This window comes from Achroia grisella, unplaced genomic scaffold (genome assembly GCF_030625045.1).
Source record: "Achroia grisella isolate CSIRO2021 unplaced genomic scaffold, CSIRO_AGI_Agris_v1 utg474, whole genome shotgun sequence".
NCBI classification, from domain to species: Eukaryota; Metazoa; Arthropoda; class Insecta; order Lepidoptera; family Pyralidae; genus Achroia; species Achroia grisella.
In genome coordinates this window covers 2,526,309-2,546,119 of record NW_026712878.1, presented here as the reverse complement: position 1 = coordinate 2,546,119, position 19,811 = coordinate 2,526,309, and the positions used below count along the sequence as shown (strand labels likewise).

Here is a 19,811-nt window from a genome sequence, read left to right as displayed (position 1 = left end):
GTTTGTTTTCGCAAAGTTTAGTTTGTAATCGATAAGGTTCAATAAAGTTTTGTAAACGAAATCGGTCATTTCAAACTTGTTATGACTATTCAAAAGTGCTTAAATTAAGTTTATTTGAATAAATGATTTTCTATTTCTATTATTACTGAGTAATATATATTATGTTATCTGTAGTAATGTTATATTATCTGTGATACTAATTCTCTGTACTACTCATTTTTTTTATTACTGTCTCAGTACTGATTGCTCTTTTTTTTAAATCCGCTGTAAGCTGTATGTTGTGGAAAGCTATTTAATATTTTTTTATAAAGGTGGAGCATTTTATGAATCATATATACATATTTCATGAAATATATATACATGTATAATATATATATTGAAAATACACTTTATTGTTGTATTTTCCTAATTAAATAATCATATTGTGGTGGTCTATTATGGCTATGGTTTAACAATGGTCGCGGGTTGGATTCCGCGCACGGTACAAATATTGTATTCATGAGTATAAATGTTTATATCGGTCTGGGTGGTTTCTAAGTATATTTAAACTTTAATGCACATATAAATATATAAGTCTACATATGGCGAACTTAAAACTAAAAGATTCTCTACATTGACATACCTATTTATAGAATTAACAACAACAATCTATATTATGTAAGAATTTACAAAACAACTTTATATTTATATCAGTTATCTAGAACTCATAATACGAGCTCTTTTTTGTTTGGCTTTGTACTAGATGGCGCTGTGTGAGTTGTCCTGAGATATTATTATTATTTGGGAGATTTATAACAAATGTACGTATATACTTCTTACTACTTTAAACATTGAAAGAAACTTGGTCCTAAGTAAACAGGGACCGGCTGTGGCATGTTGAAAGGAAAAAATACATTCTTATAAAACTCGCCACTCGATATAATTTCTTCTGATGTCTGTTAAGTGTTATGTACACCTAGATAAGTAACAAAGACCTTCAGGTTTTGGCCAAACAAAAGCCACATTCTATTTCAGATCTTTCAAACATGTTTATATAATTTCCGAAATTCGCGAGATTGAATTAGCTTACAAGGCATTAAACTTTCTAGAACTAGTCAATATTTATTTCATATTAGCTAGCGGATAACCCGCGACTTCGTTTTTTTTGACTACATCGATGGTCTAGTAGTTGCACAATGACTTACTTCTGTTATTCGAGAGTTCGATTTGTTCATCATCTGCTTGTTCCTTATCCCATTTATTTGGGGTCGACGTAATGTTTTTCTCAAAAAAATTCCATCATCATTCCATTCATCCCTGTTCGCAGTCATCGCGTTATTTACTTCCTTTCTTACCATATCATCTTTCACACAGTCCATCCATCTCTTTTTCGGCCTTCCTCTGCCCTTATAACCATCCACATTCATATGTAACACCTTTCTTAAAATATTACAGAGTTATTATATTATATTCGAGAGTTCGATTTGTTGTGCGATATAAATAATTTGTATTCATGAGTATGATTGTGTTTATAGGTGTTTTGTATGTCTGTTATATAGGTATTTATAAAAAAATATTTAAGTATTCGTTTAGTCTAGTACGCATAACAACCTTTGCTTAGCTTGGGTCTAGTTGGCGCTGAGTGAATTAACCTGTCCTAAAATCATTAAACGTTTTAGTCCTGAAAAGGTTAAAAAATAAACGAACAGACAGGAAAATAAACGAATTTTGTATATAAATACAACTTTATAATGTTATGTTATATAATAATGTTATAAATATGTAATCTTTGAGATTTTTCACTGTTTGTAAAAAAACTCAATGAGAAGGCAAATCAAATTTAGAACATAATATATACTGAATAGTTATTGTATACATATATTTTTGTTTTGTGGAATATATGTATATATATATTATAATATATAACTACCAAGCCAGTGATAACGGATAGCACGCAAGATTTGCTCCCGACCGGTTACACTGTGATTCTTGCAAAATGAGCAATACACGTGCGACTTTACATGAATTAAATATGAACATTAAAAATTAATAAAATTTAATGACAATATATTATAATCTACAATACAATAAGTTATTTAGAATCCATGCAAAAATCTCGCTCTATCTGGCACGTAAAGTGGTTCCACTAGCGTTCTTCGCCTCGAGTGGATGGTGTTTGTATCATGAGTTGTGGGTCTTATTCGCCGAACATGTTGAGCGGTGTCCTGTTGAATAATAGTAAAGAAAATAAACAAAAACAATTCGACTCTTAAACTCCAAAAAATGGACCCAATCTGTAAGTATACTCTTTCAAATAAAAAAAGGTTTTTTCAAGTAGGTTTATAAATGACGGAGTTATGAAGATTGTAGATAGACTATGACTCCTCGTTTTTTGGAGTTATTTAAAAATATATATATACACACGATAAATTTTTAGATAACCGTTACGGATTCAAAAAATAGTATCAGTTCTTATATGCAAAACATTCACTATCAGTCTTGTAATATGTGTATTACAGAATAATTAATAAAATTTAATATTTTTTATTATTCTTGTTATTAGTAAATGCTTTTACGTTACTTATCAGAAATTGAATTCGAGTAAAACATATATTATTTGATCTGTCTATATACGAAATTTTTGTCGAATCCGTCCAGTAGTCCAGAGAAACACACATCCATCCATATAAATTTTATGGTTTATAATATTAGTAGGAATACCTGAGGTAGAGCCTCTGGTATTCCTTCTACCTTTTGTACTTAAAATTTTCCGCCAAGCAGATTTGTTTGTGAGCTGTGTTTTGGATGTAGAGTACAGAAAATGCGGAATGGTGTTAAGTCCGCCAAATGTACTGTACTATATATTGTATTGTGTGCTTTGTGCTTTAGGGGACTGAAGTTATAGGATAAGAGGCATGACATCTTAGTCCTGTTCGTGTAAATAGACTACTATTATCGCTTACCATCAGGTGGGCTGTTAGCTTCTTTACCATTATAATTAGATAAAAAAAAGATTGAGGGAATATTTATATGCTAATTTTTATTTGAGTTGAAAGTTGTTACTGCATCGTTTGTTTGTTTGTCATTCAATTCCAATTAAATTGGTAATTATGTAATTATTTTAAAGAAAATAAAGACTATACTAACAGAATACAGATTTTGATGTTTAAGTTTCCGAGTATACTGTAGTTTTCTCTCCAAATTATCAAGTTTATCTTGATAATATTGTATACGTTCTGGTCCTAGCAAATCATCATATTCTTTATGATTTTGATTTCTTGAAATTTCATGATCATAAAACTGTTTTGCAATATTTCTATTGTAAATATTTCTTGTAGCATATATGTCTTTATATTTATTTCTATTAACTTCCTCAACGCCATTATAACTTTGATGATTATCTCTTGGTATGTCTGCAAAAGGCTGTTGCTTGGTAATGTCATAATCATATCCCTTTCTTAAATTTTCATATTCTACATCTATTTTTTTATGTAGTGGTAATGAGATATGATTTAATGTGCTAGTAATAGGTCTCATATTGTGATTTACTTCATTAAGCGTCTTATAGGTTTTGAGATTAGTTTTTAAATATCTAGAGTTAATTTCTTCAAAATTTTTGTTAATGTCGTTGTCTATATTATGTTCTAGCATAGTTTCTCTATCATGTGATACATTACTATGAAATAAATTATTTGATGTTTGATTACCTAAGGTACCTAATTCCAAAAATACGTCATCTTTCGACATAAGATTGATGGGATTACGGATAATGTTATCGTAAATTTTTCTAATTTTTGCATCAAACATATCTTTTTTTTCTCCATGCCATTGCACGTGTTTAACCTCTTGCTCAAGTTTATCAAGCAAAGTTATTAGTTTCTTATCACTGTCTTCATTTGAGCTTATCATATTGAATTGATCTGTGGAATCTCCACTCGTAGCATTTTTTATTTTATATTGATAATCATGCATAACTTTCTCCTCTGCAGTATTCATAAATGATATTGTTGTAACTGGTATTCTTAAAATAGGTTCATGAAAATCAGGTTTACTATGGCGAATGTTTTGTTCATTTGCTACAGACCCATCATGATTGATTTCAGTCTTGTGTTTTCTGTCTTTCATATAAATTTTAACTAGATTTCTCACTTTTGTAAAATCTTTTCTCGGAGCAACATCCTTTTTAAAATCTTTAGAAACTTTCAGTTGAGGCTCTTCTTTTAGTCTTGGTAATTCAAATATTGTTGTCCGTGAAAATATGCTGCTCTTCTGTAATTTTTAATATTATATGTTATCGATTTATAGTTAAAATGACAATTTTGATATAATTGGATCAAGAACAAATGTCATAAAAAATACGTAGGTACGTATGTAGTTCTATCATTAAAAAAAATCATTTAGAGATGTTTTAGATACAATTAAATAAGAAAATCAATAAAACACAGAAAGTTATGAAGCTGTAGGGGTCATTATCAGTTTCGATTATCTGTTAGTTTGTTAAGGTTGCGATTTTCTCATTATTAGAATTATCTATAATCTAGTAATTAGTTGAACAAAGTAGTAGTTGAATATAATATTTGAAGATCTGTAATTATAATAATACTATGTAATATTATATTATCTGTGATAATACTGAAAAAGTATAGGAATTATTGTACAATATTCAATATATATTGCTAAGAAAATACAAACATTTCGTAAGCCACTTTCTGAAGAAATCAATTTGTCGTCATTAAAGGCTATGTTGGTCTTGCCGAGTGGGATTTATTTTAACTTATTTTATATAAACTATAATTAGCAAGGTATTTCGTTAAAGTATAAAAGTATTTCTGTTAGATGAAATTTGTTATTTACTTTATTCGGGGCGTGACTAGAGAACAGCTGTGGAGATTGTTTGCGAAGATACTGATGATCTGGGATTATGGATTTCTTTGAGAAATGCCTATTTTTCACATCAGCCATTCGCTTTAATGGTCGACTGAAATAGAGCAAAGTATACATTAGTATATTAAAAGTAAAATTATATAATTGAGTTATCTACGTCATAATATCAAAAATCGAATAAAAAAGAGATTTATATAAAACAGACTGTACAAAAAGCTAAAAAGGAATTGTGTATAGTTTGCTTGTTAATCAATGAAACACAATTTTTGTATGTCTGTGTGCGCGTAGATAAAATATATTAGCCCGACCGCGACTAATACAAAATCGTGTTATGCTTTTACTATCTTTCATAATTATATTAAATTGTCATAAAATATTGGTATTAAAAATATATCTGTCCTCTAAATATCTTTTCTATGAGTTAATAATGAATAGAATTGCCTATTTTATTATATTTGCAGGCAGTTATGATAATTTTGTTTATTGAAATAGTGTATTTGTATAAGTTATTGAGCTTAATTTACCTGGGCATCGTCAATTTCGGCAACGGACTATTTATTATTTCATTTAGTATATTTTCAATGTGTGGCTAAAAGAGAAAAATAATTATGTTCATTTGGTACTCATTCAGCCTCAGATATTACATGGATTTAAAGACTATTTACCTTTTTTGTGGAAACATTCGGGAAGGCAGTTTCTTCGAAGTCGAATATATCCATTGAATTCTCTCGAATTGTTGTACTACCCTCGTTTCTAATCAATAAACAGATTAAGTATATTAATTCTATACCCAAAAAAAAGTGTGTAGGTTTTTCCTTAGTAAATCAAAGCTAGTCAGTACTTTGTCGCATATCTAGTCCCATAATAAACAAAGCTTATAATATGATGTAAATAATTTGATTGTCCTGTCTGTAATATATTTTTGTAGTCAGCTCTAATTAGGATTTATTGTATTGAATATTTGTTACTTACTCCTGAGAATTAATTAGTTTTTGTGATGGAGCATCCTCCATTGTGAAGATAGGGAGCAGTACTACAGATGGATTACAGTTCATGTCATCGTCAGAGCATGTCATCAATTTACGAGCTGAAAAGTAATAAAAAACTATTATTACAGTACCTGTGTATCTTTACTAAAGTATCTGGAACGGTGTACACTTTTGAGCTTCGGTCTATCTTTTCGATAAACCTCCAAATTAGCTAGCATTAAAGTTTAGTTGCAAAGATAAAAGTAAATTACGTTGTATTGTTTGTCTTCATAATTATCGGCTCTCAGACAGACACCACTGTTTTCAGTAGCGGGTTGCAGCGTAATACCGCATGACGCCAGCAGTGTATGTGCCGTCTCTCCGACATAATGCTCTTTCCCACATATACTAAAATGTTCCACAAGAAACGAGTACATTTTCGTGGTTACCCACTGAATACCAGTTGTGCGATCTAAGGCAGTTGTGTTCGTAGGTTTTTTATATAATAGATCCTCTTTCTCTTGTTATAAAAAGTAAATCGACTATAAATCCTGAGAAAATTAATTTGGAACAAACACAGGTGTAAATCTTATCGCTTACAAAAATAATCATCAAATCCGTTTCGTTTAGTCGTGTAAAGGTAAAACAGGTTTAAAGTTATCAAGGCGCATCATAGCCTACAAAGCTTGATAAGCAGGTAGTAAACTTCGGAAATATAGGTGCCCGTCTTTAAAGATTAAGTGGCTTACAGGCCCCACAATAAACGGATCGTGGGGTCTGAAGGGAGCTTTTAGAACAAATTAGACATTAATCCTTGAACAGATGATCGCATTATCTTCAATATTAAATGTGTTGGAAATGAGTTTTCAAGTCATCTTTACCTCCGTAATATTATAAACCTTAAAGTGGTCGGTTTAATTTGTTACACGTTTTCACGGCTGATACTGGATCAATTTAGGGAGAAGGGATTATTATTGGGGAGAGCAATATCAGGTCAATCTCCATGCGCTTATGTCTTGAACTTATTGTGGGAATTTCTAATGGATTTGTCACAATGAGTTAACTGACCTTCATGTTAACCATTCTCTCCACTGGTGCCCTGCTAGAGTATATGATTTGTGAAGGTGGGTACACTATTACAATCATATATTAAAAAAATATGTATACTTGGGTATTAACGACTTGGGGAGTCCGTTTCTACACAGTAGAGCAGTTGATCCCTCTCTCAACCTGTTCTAAATCTCACATCGCCACCCTGTTGGGAGTCATACACTTATTAGCTATTGGTCAATTCACGCTGAAATTATTTCAGTTCAGATGTGTCGTCTTTGTCAAGGCTAAGGCTTGTATTAATGTTAGGCCTACGAGGGGTCATATGCAAGTTTCAGGTACAATACCAATGAATTTGTTGTAATATTGTTCCATAAATATCATATCCATAATTTAATAAATTTTAGAATTGATAAACTTCAAAATATAGCCTGTTGATTTGTGTCTCATTAAATTAATATTCAAATTACTTACGAGAGATATCCTTCTGAGGTTTGTCATAGCATAAGCAGTCGCCATCTTCAACAGATCCACGTGGGCAGCCACAACGACCAGTGAACCCAGAAGCTATAGGCACTGTGGTATTATAGACTGAACCACCTTTGCGAGGACGTGCGGAATAGTTGCATATGATTTGCACTGACTGTAATACGTTAATATTAGATTAGAATGTTTATTTGTTTATATTGAGTTCATCGTGAGCTAGCGCTTTTTCATTTGTTTTCAAGAATCGTAAGCTTGAATTTAGCTATCATAAAACTGTCTTCTTTCTTTCTTTTCTGTCTGTAACTTTCCTTCATGTAAATTTATTACACAACAATTGATAAATTTACCTGAATTAATATATATGTAGCAGTTGCAATAACATTATTATAATCACATATTTTGTATTTATGTTAGTCTGTACGATATAAATTTAATTAGAATAAATTACATAGTTGATTGCTTACGTTGTAATTAAGAGCAGCGTTGTTGTCATAGAAGGCGTACTCTGTGTAAGCAGATATACCACAGCCCATGTGCGTGGCGGGCCCATAGATCATCTCTAAGTACAGTCTACCACCCTGTTTGTTTGGTTTTCTGAAAATGTATATGAAAATGTCAATAGCCTGCTAAAAAGAGCAAATGTTTTAGTCGTTCATACATTTTTCCGTTTTATTTATCATATATCTAATTCATTGTTAATAGCTTTTAGATGATTATAATATTAATAATACTCCTGTACAATGCATACAACTCCATCTAGTCTCAAGCTAAGAAGAAGTGTTACGAGTATTAGACAACTGACATATATATATTGTTTTAAACGCATATATCCTATATTAGATAACATCTAGACAATCATCAATCAATACAAACAATCATACTCATAAATACAAATGTTTGTATATTCAAGAATACAAACCATAAAATAAAATAATTATAAATATGTCCATGTCATTTCAGTTTTACTTGGATAAGTACACAATATCGGCAGTCTCAATAACAGCGGATCTATTTTCTGAATTCTTGATTAAGTGCGAAATTATGTTCTGAGATATATTTAGAATTCCCTTATAAAATTATATAACTGGCCTAGAGACTTTCTTTGAATGAATTTAATAATAGGTACTTTGAAACCTCTTTATAGATGAAAAGATATAAGTTGTGCGCCAATATAAATTATATAAAAGACTGTCAATAGTGATGCTCCTTTATTTGCAAATTATTTCTTGAATGGAGATTGAATAATAGTATTAACTAAGTGGGAATGTGTTGAAATTATAGAATAAAATGGCGTTTATTGAGTCCTATAAAAAAAGCATACCTAAAATATATATATTACTAGCTGTCCGGCAAAAGTTGCTTTGCCTTAAAATAAAAAAAAATATTAGGGGTGGACTACTCCTAACATTTAGGGGGATGAAAAATAGATGATGGCCGATTGTCAGACCTACTCAATACGCTTACAAAATTTCATGAGAATCGGTCAAGCCGTTTCGGAGGAGTATGGGAACGAAAACTGTGACACGAGAATTTTATATATAAGATTACGTGATGCATCACCTTGTTTTGTTTTTGTTTCTCTACCACTTAACCTTACTTAAATGAAGATAATAAGACCATACCCGATAATTAAGGTGTCATGCTTACGTTACCTGCAAGTTTTACTGCTGTTTTTAAGTAATTGGAATGGTGATCACGTTGACACTTGATGGTAAGTGGTAACCGTCGCATATATACAGGAACAGCGCCACGGTCATCACGTTATCATGCGACGCCCGTGATACCACTCACGTTGGCGACACATGAGTTGTATCATATATTGGAAGACTTATATTTACTGTCTAATAATAATAAGACTATAATTTTACTGTCTAATGCACTTTAAAAATGAAACAGCTTATTAAGCAATGTTTGTCATTTGAAATTGGAGACATAGAGAAGCTTAGCCGATATTATATAAAGTCTATTGTTGTATAATATTCAGAATTTACTCGTTTTTTATTAAATAAATAATATTTCCAAATTAAAAATGGCCTAATTTACTCCTTATAATTTTAGCTGTCTGCGAGTGAAAGTTGCGTCAAAATCAGTCCAGCCGTTTCAGAGATTAGCAAGAACCACAGATAACATAATATTACATAGCAAGAACAAACAGACAGACATTTGATGACCGTATACTTTCATATATAATATATTTAGTGAAAAGCTATTAATTTGAAATTACAAACAGATACTTTTTTATATACGAGTATAGTATTTGTATGGATAATTACAATACTCACAGTGCCCAATCTGGGTAACTAGTAATCATATTCGGAGTCACAGCTACCTTCTGTCCGTACCAGGACTTCAGGGCCTGGGTGATGGCGTACAGAAGCTTGGATGGTGACAACCCTGGTTTAGTGAAGTGGCCAGCTTTGGAAACCGGATACCAGTCGGGATACGAGAAACGGACGAGTCCCGCAGTTTGTCCGGGATCGGAAAACCTTTCTGTAATTTTAAATTTTGGTAATGCTGTAACAATAAGAGGAAGGTCGAAAAAGAGATGGATAGACTGTGTGAAAGATGGTATGATAAGAAAGAGTAAATAACGAGATGACTGTGAACAGGGAATGGAAGAGAATAAGATATTACGTCGCCCCCAAATAAATGGGATAAGGAAGAAGCAGATGATGATGAATGCTGTGACAATATTGGTGATATTCCGAAGACGAAGAATCTTCATACACTGATATGATTCATATTTAGTGTCTGCAATTAGAACACAACTCTACATGAATAAAAATATTTACACCTAATTTAATAATACTGACACTTACTGTTTTACTGGTATATACATTTTATTTCTATGGAGTTTTTTCTATGTTAATATTCTAACAAATTGGTGTTTTCAAAAATACTTAGGTATATCTTAAATATTTTTGTTATTACAAAATTATCTTTCTTTCTAAAAATTGTTCGGTGTTTTTCTACCTTATTTATAGTTGGTATGTAAATATTTAGTTGAAAACAAACTAACTATTAAAATTAGTAAAAGTAAGTAGCAATTACTAAATATTTTTAATATTATGTACACATACACACATACAATCTAATATGGGCATATTACACATCACATATTCATCTCGTTGTTTTTTTATTTACTGTGTTGTTTTGTTTGTTGATGTTCAAATGTAATGTTCATTACATTTGAACATCAACAAACTATATTGTATTAAAATGAAAGTGTGCAGTATACCTCTATCAAATATGCGTTACTCTATTGTTTAATTACTATTACTGGTTTGTTTAATAATTATGTTAAATGTGATGAGTACATAAAGTAATAACTTACTTGTAGCTCTGCACATGTCATGTCTCAATACACACTGGTTCGCTAAAACTTGTGCGAATGTGGCCAATTCATTATCCCATTGCTGTAATTTAAAAAAATATTGCCGTATTGAACAATTTGAATTCCTATAATTCCTAGAAGTATGGGTTGGTCTTTTTCCACCACTGTCCATCAATCGCTGTTTTTGTTTTTACCCAATAGTTAGATGGTTCTGGTAGAGAATTCGACATTATGTATGTATATAAAAAAAGTGTTTAAATGTAATTTTAAGCTTAAATTGCCGGCTATTTAACTAACCCGATTTTTTTATGAGCATATTTTTAACTCGTTTAGCTTCTGCGTTTGCGCTTTCGGGTTTTTGAAGTCTTTTGTTTGTTTAGTTTATATATACATTTGTTAATACTAGTAGTTATGTTATTAATTGTAGTTTAGATGTTTATTGTACTTATGTATATTAGTATATTGATAGTTTGTATGTTATTTATATGCGTGTGTTTATAAGGGTTAGCAAATACTAACCCTTTATTTTTAACACGTTGGATAATAATATTAATTTTTATCTGGTAATAAGTATACGTTACTCAGAGATAATGTAGCATTCCAATGATGAAAGAATTTTTAAAATCAGTACACCATATCTTTATTTTGTCTTTGCATGAGAATTTGTAAGCGAATGCGATTCAAAAGGCCTTATCATCAGTTTGACAATAATCAGACTTTTTTTTTTGTTTAATACTTTAATTATGTGCTGTATGTATTTAATGAATTTATTCTGAGACGGACCATCACTGACTCTCAGTTGGTCGTATTTGCTACCACTGCGTCAATAAACATAAATATTGGTGTAGGTATTCGACAAACATTTGTGAGAAGTGATTTCGCCAGGGGCTATGTTATATTGAATCAAAAGAAGGGCAAATATTAGAAAAATCAAACCAATCTGAATATGCCGTAGCCCCTCGGGAGATAATCGCCATCTTTGCCCTTTTCCTTGCCCAGGGCGATTTTACTTCTGACGCTGAAACAAAACAGATCCATTAACCTGTTGTATAACTAATATATACTATTTGTGGTATAAAATAATAATATTTCAGAACATTTCAAACAGGGTTATCTAGTTCCAAGCTATGCTGAGCTTGTGTTATGGGTACTAGTCAACAGATAAAAATATATAGATTTTTTTTGTAAATGCGTACATAATATATTGAAAACCAAACCGATACGAACAATCATACTCATGAATATAAATGTTTGTGCCGTGCGAAGAATCGAACCCGCGACCTTCGGAAGTAAAGCGTTGTGTTAAACCACTAGACCACTGAAGTCGTAATCGGAATTGCCATCAAGCTGACGGCCCATATGATGGTAATTGGTAACTATCACTTATATACATGAACGTACATCACATTAACGTGTAACACCCGCGATACCACTCCTTCGTTACTAATTCAGAGGACTAAGATTTTATTACCTTTTCTAGTAACTTCAACTTACTTTTTAACCGATAATTAAAATAGTACAGTTAGCCGCTAGAGACTGAGGTACCCACGGAGAAAACATTTATGGATTCCTTACCAGTTTTTTCGTAGGGAAGGTTTAAGAGACTATAAGGAGCACATGTAGTATGATTTTACAACCTTTTAATTTGAACTTAGGGGGTATGATGTAGATAAGAATAAGCTATCTTACACTCGTATCTCAATAATAGGTGAGACTGAGGTGCAGTTTTCTACCTTGCTTTCGTAGTAAAGGTGTAAGAGGCTATAAGGAGCACACATGGTGCTGATTTGGCACCCGTTATATTTGAAAATAGGTCGTATCACGAGGATTAACATAAGCTATTTTATATTTCAATAATAGTATATGTTACTGTGTATCTAAATAATGAGATTTAGTTCAACTAATAATTGGTGTAGCAATATATAATAACTTTCACCGATTTACTTACGATGTAATGTAATGTACCAATAATAAAGTAGATACGGTCAGAAATAACACACAAATATGAAGAAAGAAGCAGGTGAAAAAGGCGGTTTTATTGCTGACGCAATTTCTTGACAACCATAAGAAAGAGAGCGTTATTAAAAGTAGAATAGGGACATGAGTGGAAATAAGTTGACAAACAAAAATAAATAAAATATACACCCTTATGTACCTATTAATAAATCAATGATAAACATAAGGATGTACGCGAATAGTAAATACGTCTATAAACCGAATAAACCAATGTATAAGCGATACATTAAATCTCAATTGCGCATTAATATAACAAAATCCAATATAAATCTCGTGATAATCTTTTTACTGGGTATGAAATCCAATCCAGGAAGCATTATAGGTCATAGCTTCCGATCTACATTTTTATTAAAATTTTATATCCACATCAAAGTGAATTTTAACCACATTCAAATGAGTACATTCGCAATTTTATCTAGATATATTTAGAGCTTTACTACCGAACAAAAAATATTTAGGCAAGAAATAAATTAAAAATCATAACTGGAGGGAAGGGGATTGTTGGCAATGTGGATTGATAACCCCATTGCTAGCAATGTACTATATCTGGTCGACCTCCACGCGGTTCCCCCTGGAAACCATCGTGTTTCCTATTCCTAGTGAATTTGTCACGGTGGACTAACTGACCTGACCTCATGCTCCTCTTATCATCCTCCACTGGTGCCCTACCAGGGTAAACCGTTAACGCAGGTGCACCCGCCATTCCATTATCAACCCGTCAAAAAAAAAATCATAACTTACGCGTTCGATACCTCCAGAAGCTTATTAGCCAGCTCCGGTGTAATGGACACGTTCTTTGGCCTACTGCAGCGCGGGCCCATTATTTTATTCTGTAACATTATTTAACAATAGTCCCCCTTCGATCGAAGTCCAATTCAAATGGGAATCGAAATTACGACGGCCTGAACCGAGGTTCGAAACCCTAGCGGTGCCCACAGGCATAAGTCGTATCCGTCAGGCGGGAGTTGGCCTTCAGCCGCTCCATAAGTCCTTCCGATTTGGAGAGCAATCTGCGATCACGGCAATTATCCCGAAGGGGAAGATGATTGTTGAAGGGATATATATGGGGTTTAGTATCCCGATTTTTAGCAATTTACCATGTTAGGTAGACCTCCAAGCCAAGACCCCCTGAAAACCATCATGGGTTATTTAATCCATTTAATTACCATGGGCAAAATTGGTGACGTCATGGTGAATGCAACATTTAACAGTATGTTTGCATATAAAGTGTAGAATTGACAGTTAACATAAACAGATTAATATCTGGTTTCATTATCGATGTTTACGTCATCAGAGTCGGAAATACAAATTGACGCAAAAAGATTTTTTGGTTTCTGACAGACTTCACCGTACGACCTTTTGGGTACAAGCCAGTGTTTTTGACCCGAATTATTCGATCAATGATTGCTGTTGGCCGCACCTGGCCTTTACAGTTTCATTAAACGATAGAGAGCGAGGCAGGTAGCACTCCAAACCCACGGAGGAACTTATGGACTGACTGAAGGCCAACTCCTGCTTGACGGATACGACTTTAGTCACAGCAAGTTTTAAGTAATGATATGGATACTTACTGGATTGTAATACATACACATGACGTGAGCGCCCTCTTCACAATATTTCATTTTCGGACAATAGTCCGTTATGTGGATTCCTTTTTGGCTCAAACTGTCTATTACAACAGATGACTTCACAATTTGTAATGTACAAATTAGAGTCAAAATTAATGAAGTTATCTGAAAACACAAAATATATGAAAAATAAACATAACATAACAGTGTTCGAAATTAGACTATAAGTAATTTATTTAAATTATATATTTGAAAATTATTTAGAAGAAGGTAAAAAAAAAATCACACGTTGGATTACGTTAGGTACTAAAGTTTTAATAACGGATTCCTAACGATTTTGAAAACATTATATTGTCTATGTTCTACAGACAACTTTAATGTTTAAAAAAATCTAAGAAATTGTACCTCGGTAGAAATAATAATAATAATATCCCTAGATAATTCACACTGTGTCATCTAGTCCCACGCTAAGCAGAGGTTACTAGCTTGTTTTGGGCATTAGACAACTGGATAGAAATACTTAGATACATTTTTTTTTAATATAATAGTCGTACATAATATCCAAAAATCCAAACCCAGACCAATCAATCATAGTCATAAATAAGCCGTGCGCGGAATCGAACCTGATGCCATAGGACGCAAAGCGGTGTAAGGTTGACCACCGAGGTCGAAGAATAAATACTTATAATTATGTATCTTATTAATATTATAAACGCAAAAGTTCCTGAGTATGGATGGATGTTTGTTACTCTTTCACGAAAAACTACTGAAAGGATTTTGATGAAACTTTACAGTAATATAAACAATAGTATAGTAATTATAAATCAGAATAACATAGACTATAAATTTTACGCGAGTGAAACCGCGGGCACAGCTGGTATAAAATAAAATAATGGAATATTCAATATACTTTACCTTCGGATACATTTTAATATTCTCTGAAAGCTCTTAGTCGATAACTTTGTGATGATATGCCTTATTAATATATTCAATTGCATCTTCTAAAACTATACACGTAGTCATTAAAATTAAATTTTCTAACATTATGTACACATTGTTCTAACTTTACAATATTTATTTCGTATTAACAAGATTTTATTTTAAATACACATAATAAATATATGATTTTTAATATTAATTTATTATTTTGTAATATTAATACTATAATTAAACACAACAAACTACATTTTAAAAAATGATGTACGCAAATCATATTTACTATTCGCTCATTTTTTTAAATGTAGTAGTATGTAGTAATAGTTTAATTTACACTTATTTTGTGTTAGCATTATAGAGTCTCATGCATTGTTATTCAGAGATTAGGGTTTTATCAACTGAGAAACCTACGATATAATCGCGAATAGTGGCATGACTCTAGCTGATATAAATAACTGTATCTTTTTATATTTATCACATACAAATTCAGAGAAATTTTATAATAATAAAGACTGTTAATATATTATAAAATCACTGTGGAAAATATATGAATAGTATTCGAAAAATCTATCCAACGCTATAGATTAGAGAAAAACAAACGCAAACCAGAATGATTTTACATTGATTGGATTTTTGAAAACATTCACCATTAGGCCGGCAAAACAATGGTGTTTTCAATTCCGAAAGCTATAAAATGTATGTACTTTGTATGGTTTATAAAAGTTAATGTAACGCCATTCGCTCCTTTGTTGAATGTAGTATATATCCTTCATATTTCGTAGATTGTAGAATGTTAAGTCTATTATTTTTGTCTATTTTGCTTAAATTAAGAATTACATTAGCAGATTCCATACAGGTTTGTATTTTATTTTACCCGACTTCACAAGTGTTATAAGTCCTACTTACTGTAGTAATAATATACTGTAATATAAAATTTAATTACATAAAAAGCGCTTAGTAAGAAAATGCTTAACAAAAATAGACTCATTGTTAAAATCAATCGTTCGTATAAATATTGAATTTTAGTTTATTTACAGTCTTATATTGTACTGGGTTAAGCATATTTATCCAAAATATTTTGTTTAGAAAAAAAAAAACTGTTTAAAAACAATTTACTGCAATTCGAATAAATAAATTTTTGTCATTGTATCATCACAATCGACAATAAATCTTATCTATAAGGGAAACTTTTCATTTATAGGACCCAGGTCTCCTCTTTAATCATGCTGGAAAAGAAAATAAATCATATGTTTTATCAATTGTTAAACCGGTAAGTAGATAATTATTATACGTCACTACATTTATTAAAATTTGGAAGAATAATAGATATATGTAGTATTTTTTTTCTATTATTACTTTTGTGTATAAGCGAAAAGAGACTCATTCCATATTTTTTATTGTTAACGCAGAAAAAATATATTTACCAAGAACCTTTCTATACCATTACTATCTTATGTTTTGCTATTTGTTTATGCATTGCTACCCACTTTAAACAAAAGCCTAAAACTACTAATACTCCAGTTTATTTGACTTTCTTTCTGCATTGCATTGTGACATAGTATGGACTTAACAAAGATGTATGTAGTAGAATAAACTGTTCCGTCTGAAATAATGATAATGTCGATAATTGTCTATCAAAATCATTCGTAAATAATAGTGTTAGTAATATTCGGTTTCAAAATAATACAACCAACCAAATACAACTTTAAAACTCATTGCAGGTATCATACAATGCAACTTATATAGATAAAGCGGAAAATATCCTTCGAATACCAAATATTAAGGACAATTATGAAGAGCAAAAAAGCAAAAGAAAACTATTAAAAAAGTCACCGAAAAGAACAATACAAAAGATAATAAAAAAGAGCAAAAGTAGAAGGAAGATGTATTTAAAATCTCCGATGATTTCAACTACACAGTCACATGTGAAGAAAATAGAATCATTGGACCAAATTCATAGAAACGAGGAACTATCAAAAAAGGCAACGAACGAAACAAAATTTGATGGAAATCAGATGAAACATCAAAGAAAGTACAATAGTAAGTTAGTAAGATATTCAATGCCATTTCAAAAATTAGCAGCACATAAGAACACAAATTTCAACAGAAGGAATAAAAGGGAAGTAAAAAGAAAATATGTTTTTATATTAGAAGATTTGGATGACATAGAATTTTTAAGTGAAAATAAAGACAGTAATATTGTAAAAGCACATATAAAGCCGTATTGGAAATGATGTATTTAAATCGAATTAAATCTTATATTAGTTTAGATTGAATTTGTTTCTGTCTCTTGTGCGAGAACATTACAAAGGTAGAAACTTCTGTTAATTATGGCCGTCATCAAAGCAACACTTGCTTTTACTATGACGTTGGATATTTGCTGACAATATTTGAACACCAAGTGACAGGGGGCGAGGTGATTGGTTGGTTTTGTTATCGGAGAGCCAAATTATCTATACATCTAAATAAAATTGGAGTGTTTTGTTTGTAATATTGATATAACCGTTTGAAAGAAAGAAAGAAAGAAAGAAAAATATTTTATTCAGTGCAATGTAACAAAAATACAGTATACTTTACTACATGCATATGAATATAAATACAGTACACTCACCAAAAAACCACTTTTTACTATTTTTGTCTGTTTGTCTGTCGGTCTGTTTGTTCCGGCTAATCTCTGAAATGGCTGGACCGATTTTAATGGGACATTTCTTTGGCAGGTAACTGATGTAATAAGGAGTAACTTAGGCTACTTTTATTTGAGATATTTTTTTATTTTAGAAAACGATAGTTAAATTCCACGCGGACGAAGTCGGGGGAACAGCTAGTTAGAAATATAATATCACACACAAAATTTACTGTAAGTCAGATCTGAATTCAAGATCTTTTGGGTGTTCCACGTTGTTGTACATTAATTCTTAGAATATATACAGTTTAGAATGACTTACTTATTAAAGGTTACAATGAGGAAGAAGAATATAGGAAGTAACTTAGCGAACCAACACTCCTGTCAAACTGACTAATGATTTGTTGTTCTACTAGTCTTTTTATGAAATAATAATACGTTAGAAAGACTGAGCGGTGTAAAATTATTGACAAACAGACATGATAAACCTGTAATTAATCATGTATCCTAGGAAACCTTAAACAAATGAAGTAAGTCATTTATTTGCATTACAGATATATACATAATCAATTAAGCCACAGTGACAGCAGGCAACGCTGTAATATAAGGCATATTACAGCATTGCCTGCTAATGATCTCAATAGCCATGCCAATTTTTAATACTAAACATTATAGACAAATAATGACGTCAGATCTCAGTACATGCACATTATTAAGTGTTAATAGAATTACTTATAGGCAGAAAACGCTCTTTAGGCTCGTTAAAACTGAAAACGTAGCAAAGTAAATTGATAATTAAATATTTTTTGATGAGCTCATAATACCAATTTAATCAAATAATACGTTTCTAGCGACAGTCGCCATAAAGAAAAGCCTTTTAATTATCTTAATTTAAATCCCCGGCGAGATTAATTTATTTCTAATTTGCAATGAGTGTCGAAATAAAAAAGTGGCTAAGAGAGTGTCTGACTCGGTGTTAATACTCATATTAAGAATTACACAGCGCATATAGCTATAATATTATATTATCTGTGGCTATACCAAGCTTATAATACTACTGCGGCTGCGGTATTATGAATCTGTGGAGCATTTCGTTTGCGCGGGAAAATAAAATAGATTAAAAAATACTCTTACTGCAGACATACTGGTTTTTTCTGTGTTTCATTGTAAATTGTTACACCTAATTCTAGGTACCTTTTATGTTTTAACTATCTTTTATGCGGCGAGACATTGCATCTTTGTGCATTTTCTATCACATATCAATGTTCTGAGGAATTGTTCGGATTAATACCAGCCGCAGAATTTCACCATCATACCACCTGCCAGAAACTAAAACATCATCCTGATCATCTGGATGTTTGGCGGACGCTTTTTGCCATGTACAACCTCATTGTGGAATAAACTTACAGCAATGGTATGATACGATATTGAAAAAAGTTTATTCTTTCTTAAAAGGTCGACAAGGCACTTGCTGGTGTTGTGAGTGCTCATGGGCGGCGGTAGTCACTTACCATCAATATACACCAATCTAAGTAGTAGCAACTAACATAAGGTTTAATTTTAATATATCGACTAGGTGTTCGACCTTTTGTCTATTTCCGCGAGACATTGATTGATTTGTAATAGTATTGTGGAGCATATCTAGTGTTATCTATAAATAGATTTTATTTTTACTACGTTGGCAAATAAGAATACAGCCCATATGATGGTAAACAGTTACCTTAGCCCATAGACACCAGATACACTAGAGAAGTCTCGTGCGTGCTGCCGACCCTTAAGTAACCTTAATATACGAATTTATAGGAAACAAATCATTAAACATAATGATGTATTATTTAATAATTGATTGCAGTTTAAATTAAAAAAATAATAATTTTATGCCCCATGGATGCGTAAGAAAAAATGCGGTGAATGGTAACAAATTTATTTATAAAACTGAAAAAGATTCCATTTTTCTAGAAATTAAT

The 19,811-nt window shown here is 31.6% G+C and overlaps 2 protein-coding genes across 2 annotated transcripts; one reads left to right on the top strand and one right to left on the bottom strand.

Moving 5' to 3' along the window:
* Positions 1 to 2,075: 2,075 nt before the first annotated feature.
* LOC131845448 (uncharacterized) lies at positions 2,076 to 15,212 on the bottom strand. Its single transcript, XM_059194513.1, has 14 exons — positions 15,201 to 15,212; positions 14,289 to 14,450; positions 13,459 to 13,547; positions 11,638 to 11,719; positions 10,702 to 10,783; positions 9,650 to 9,857; positions 7,832 to 7,961; positions 7,356 to 7,524; positions 5,836 to 5,950; positions 5,529 to 5,616; positions 5,388 to 5,452; positions 4,834 to 4,957; positions 3,127 to 4,248; positions 2,076 to 2,204 (listed from the first exon to the last, which is right to left on the bottom strand). Exons 1-14 carry the CDS (start codon positions 15,210 to 15,212, stop codon positions 2,076 to 2,078), a joined length of 2,577 nt encoding a protein of 858 aa, XP_059050496.1.
* A 799-nt stretch (positions 15,213 to 16,011) lies between these two features.
* On the top strand, positions 16,012 to 17,455 carry LOC131845447 (uncharacterized). Its single transcript, XM_059194511.1, has 4 exons — positions 16,012 to 16,077; positions 16,423 to 16,482; positions 16,721 to 16,741; positions 16,943 to 17,455. Exons 1-4 carry the CDS (start codon positions 16,012 to 16,014, stop codon positions 17,453 to 17,455), a joined length of 660 nt encoding a protein of 219 aa, XP_059050494.1.
* The last annotated feature ends 2,356 nt before the right edge of the window (positions 17,456 to 19,811 follow it).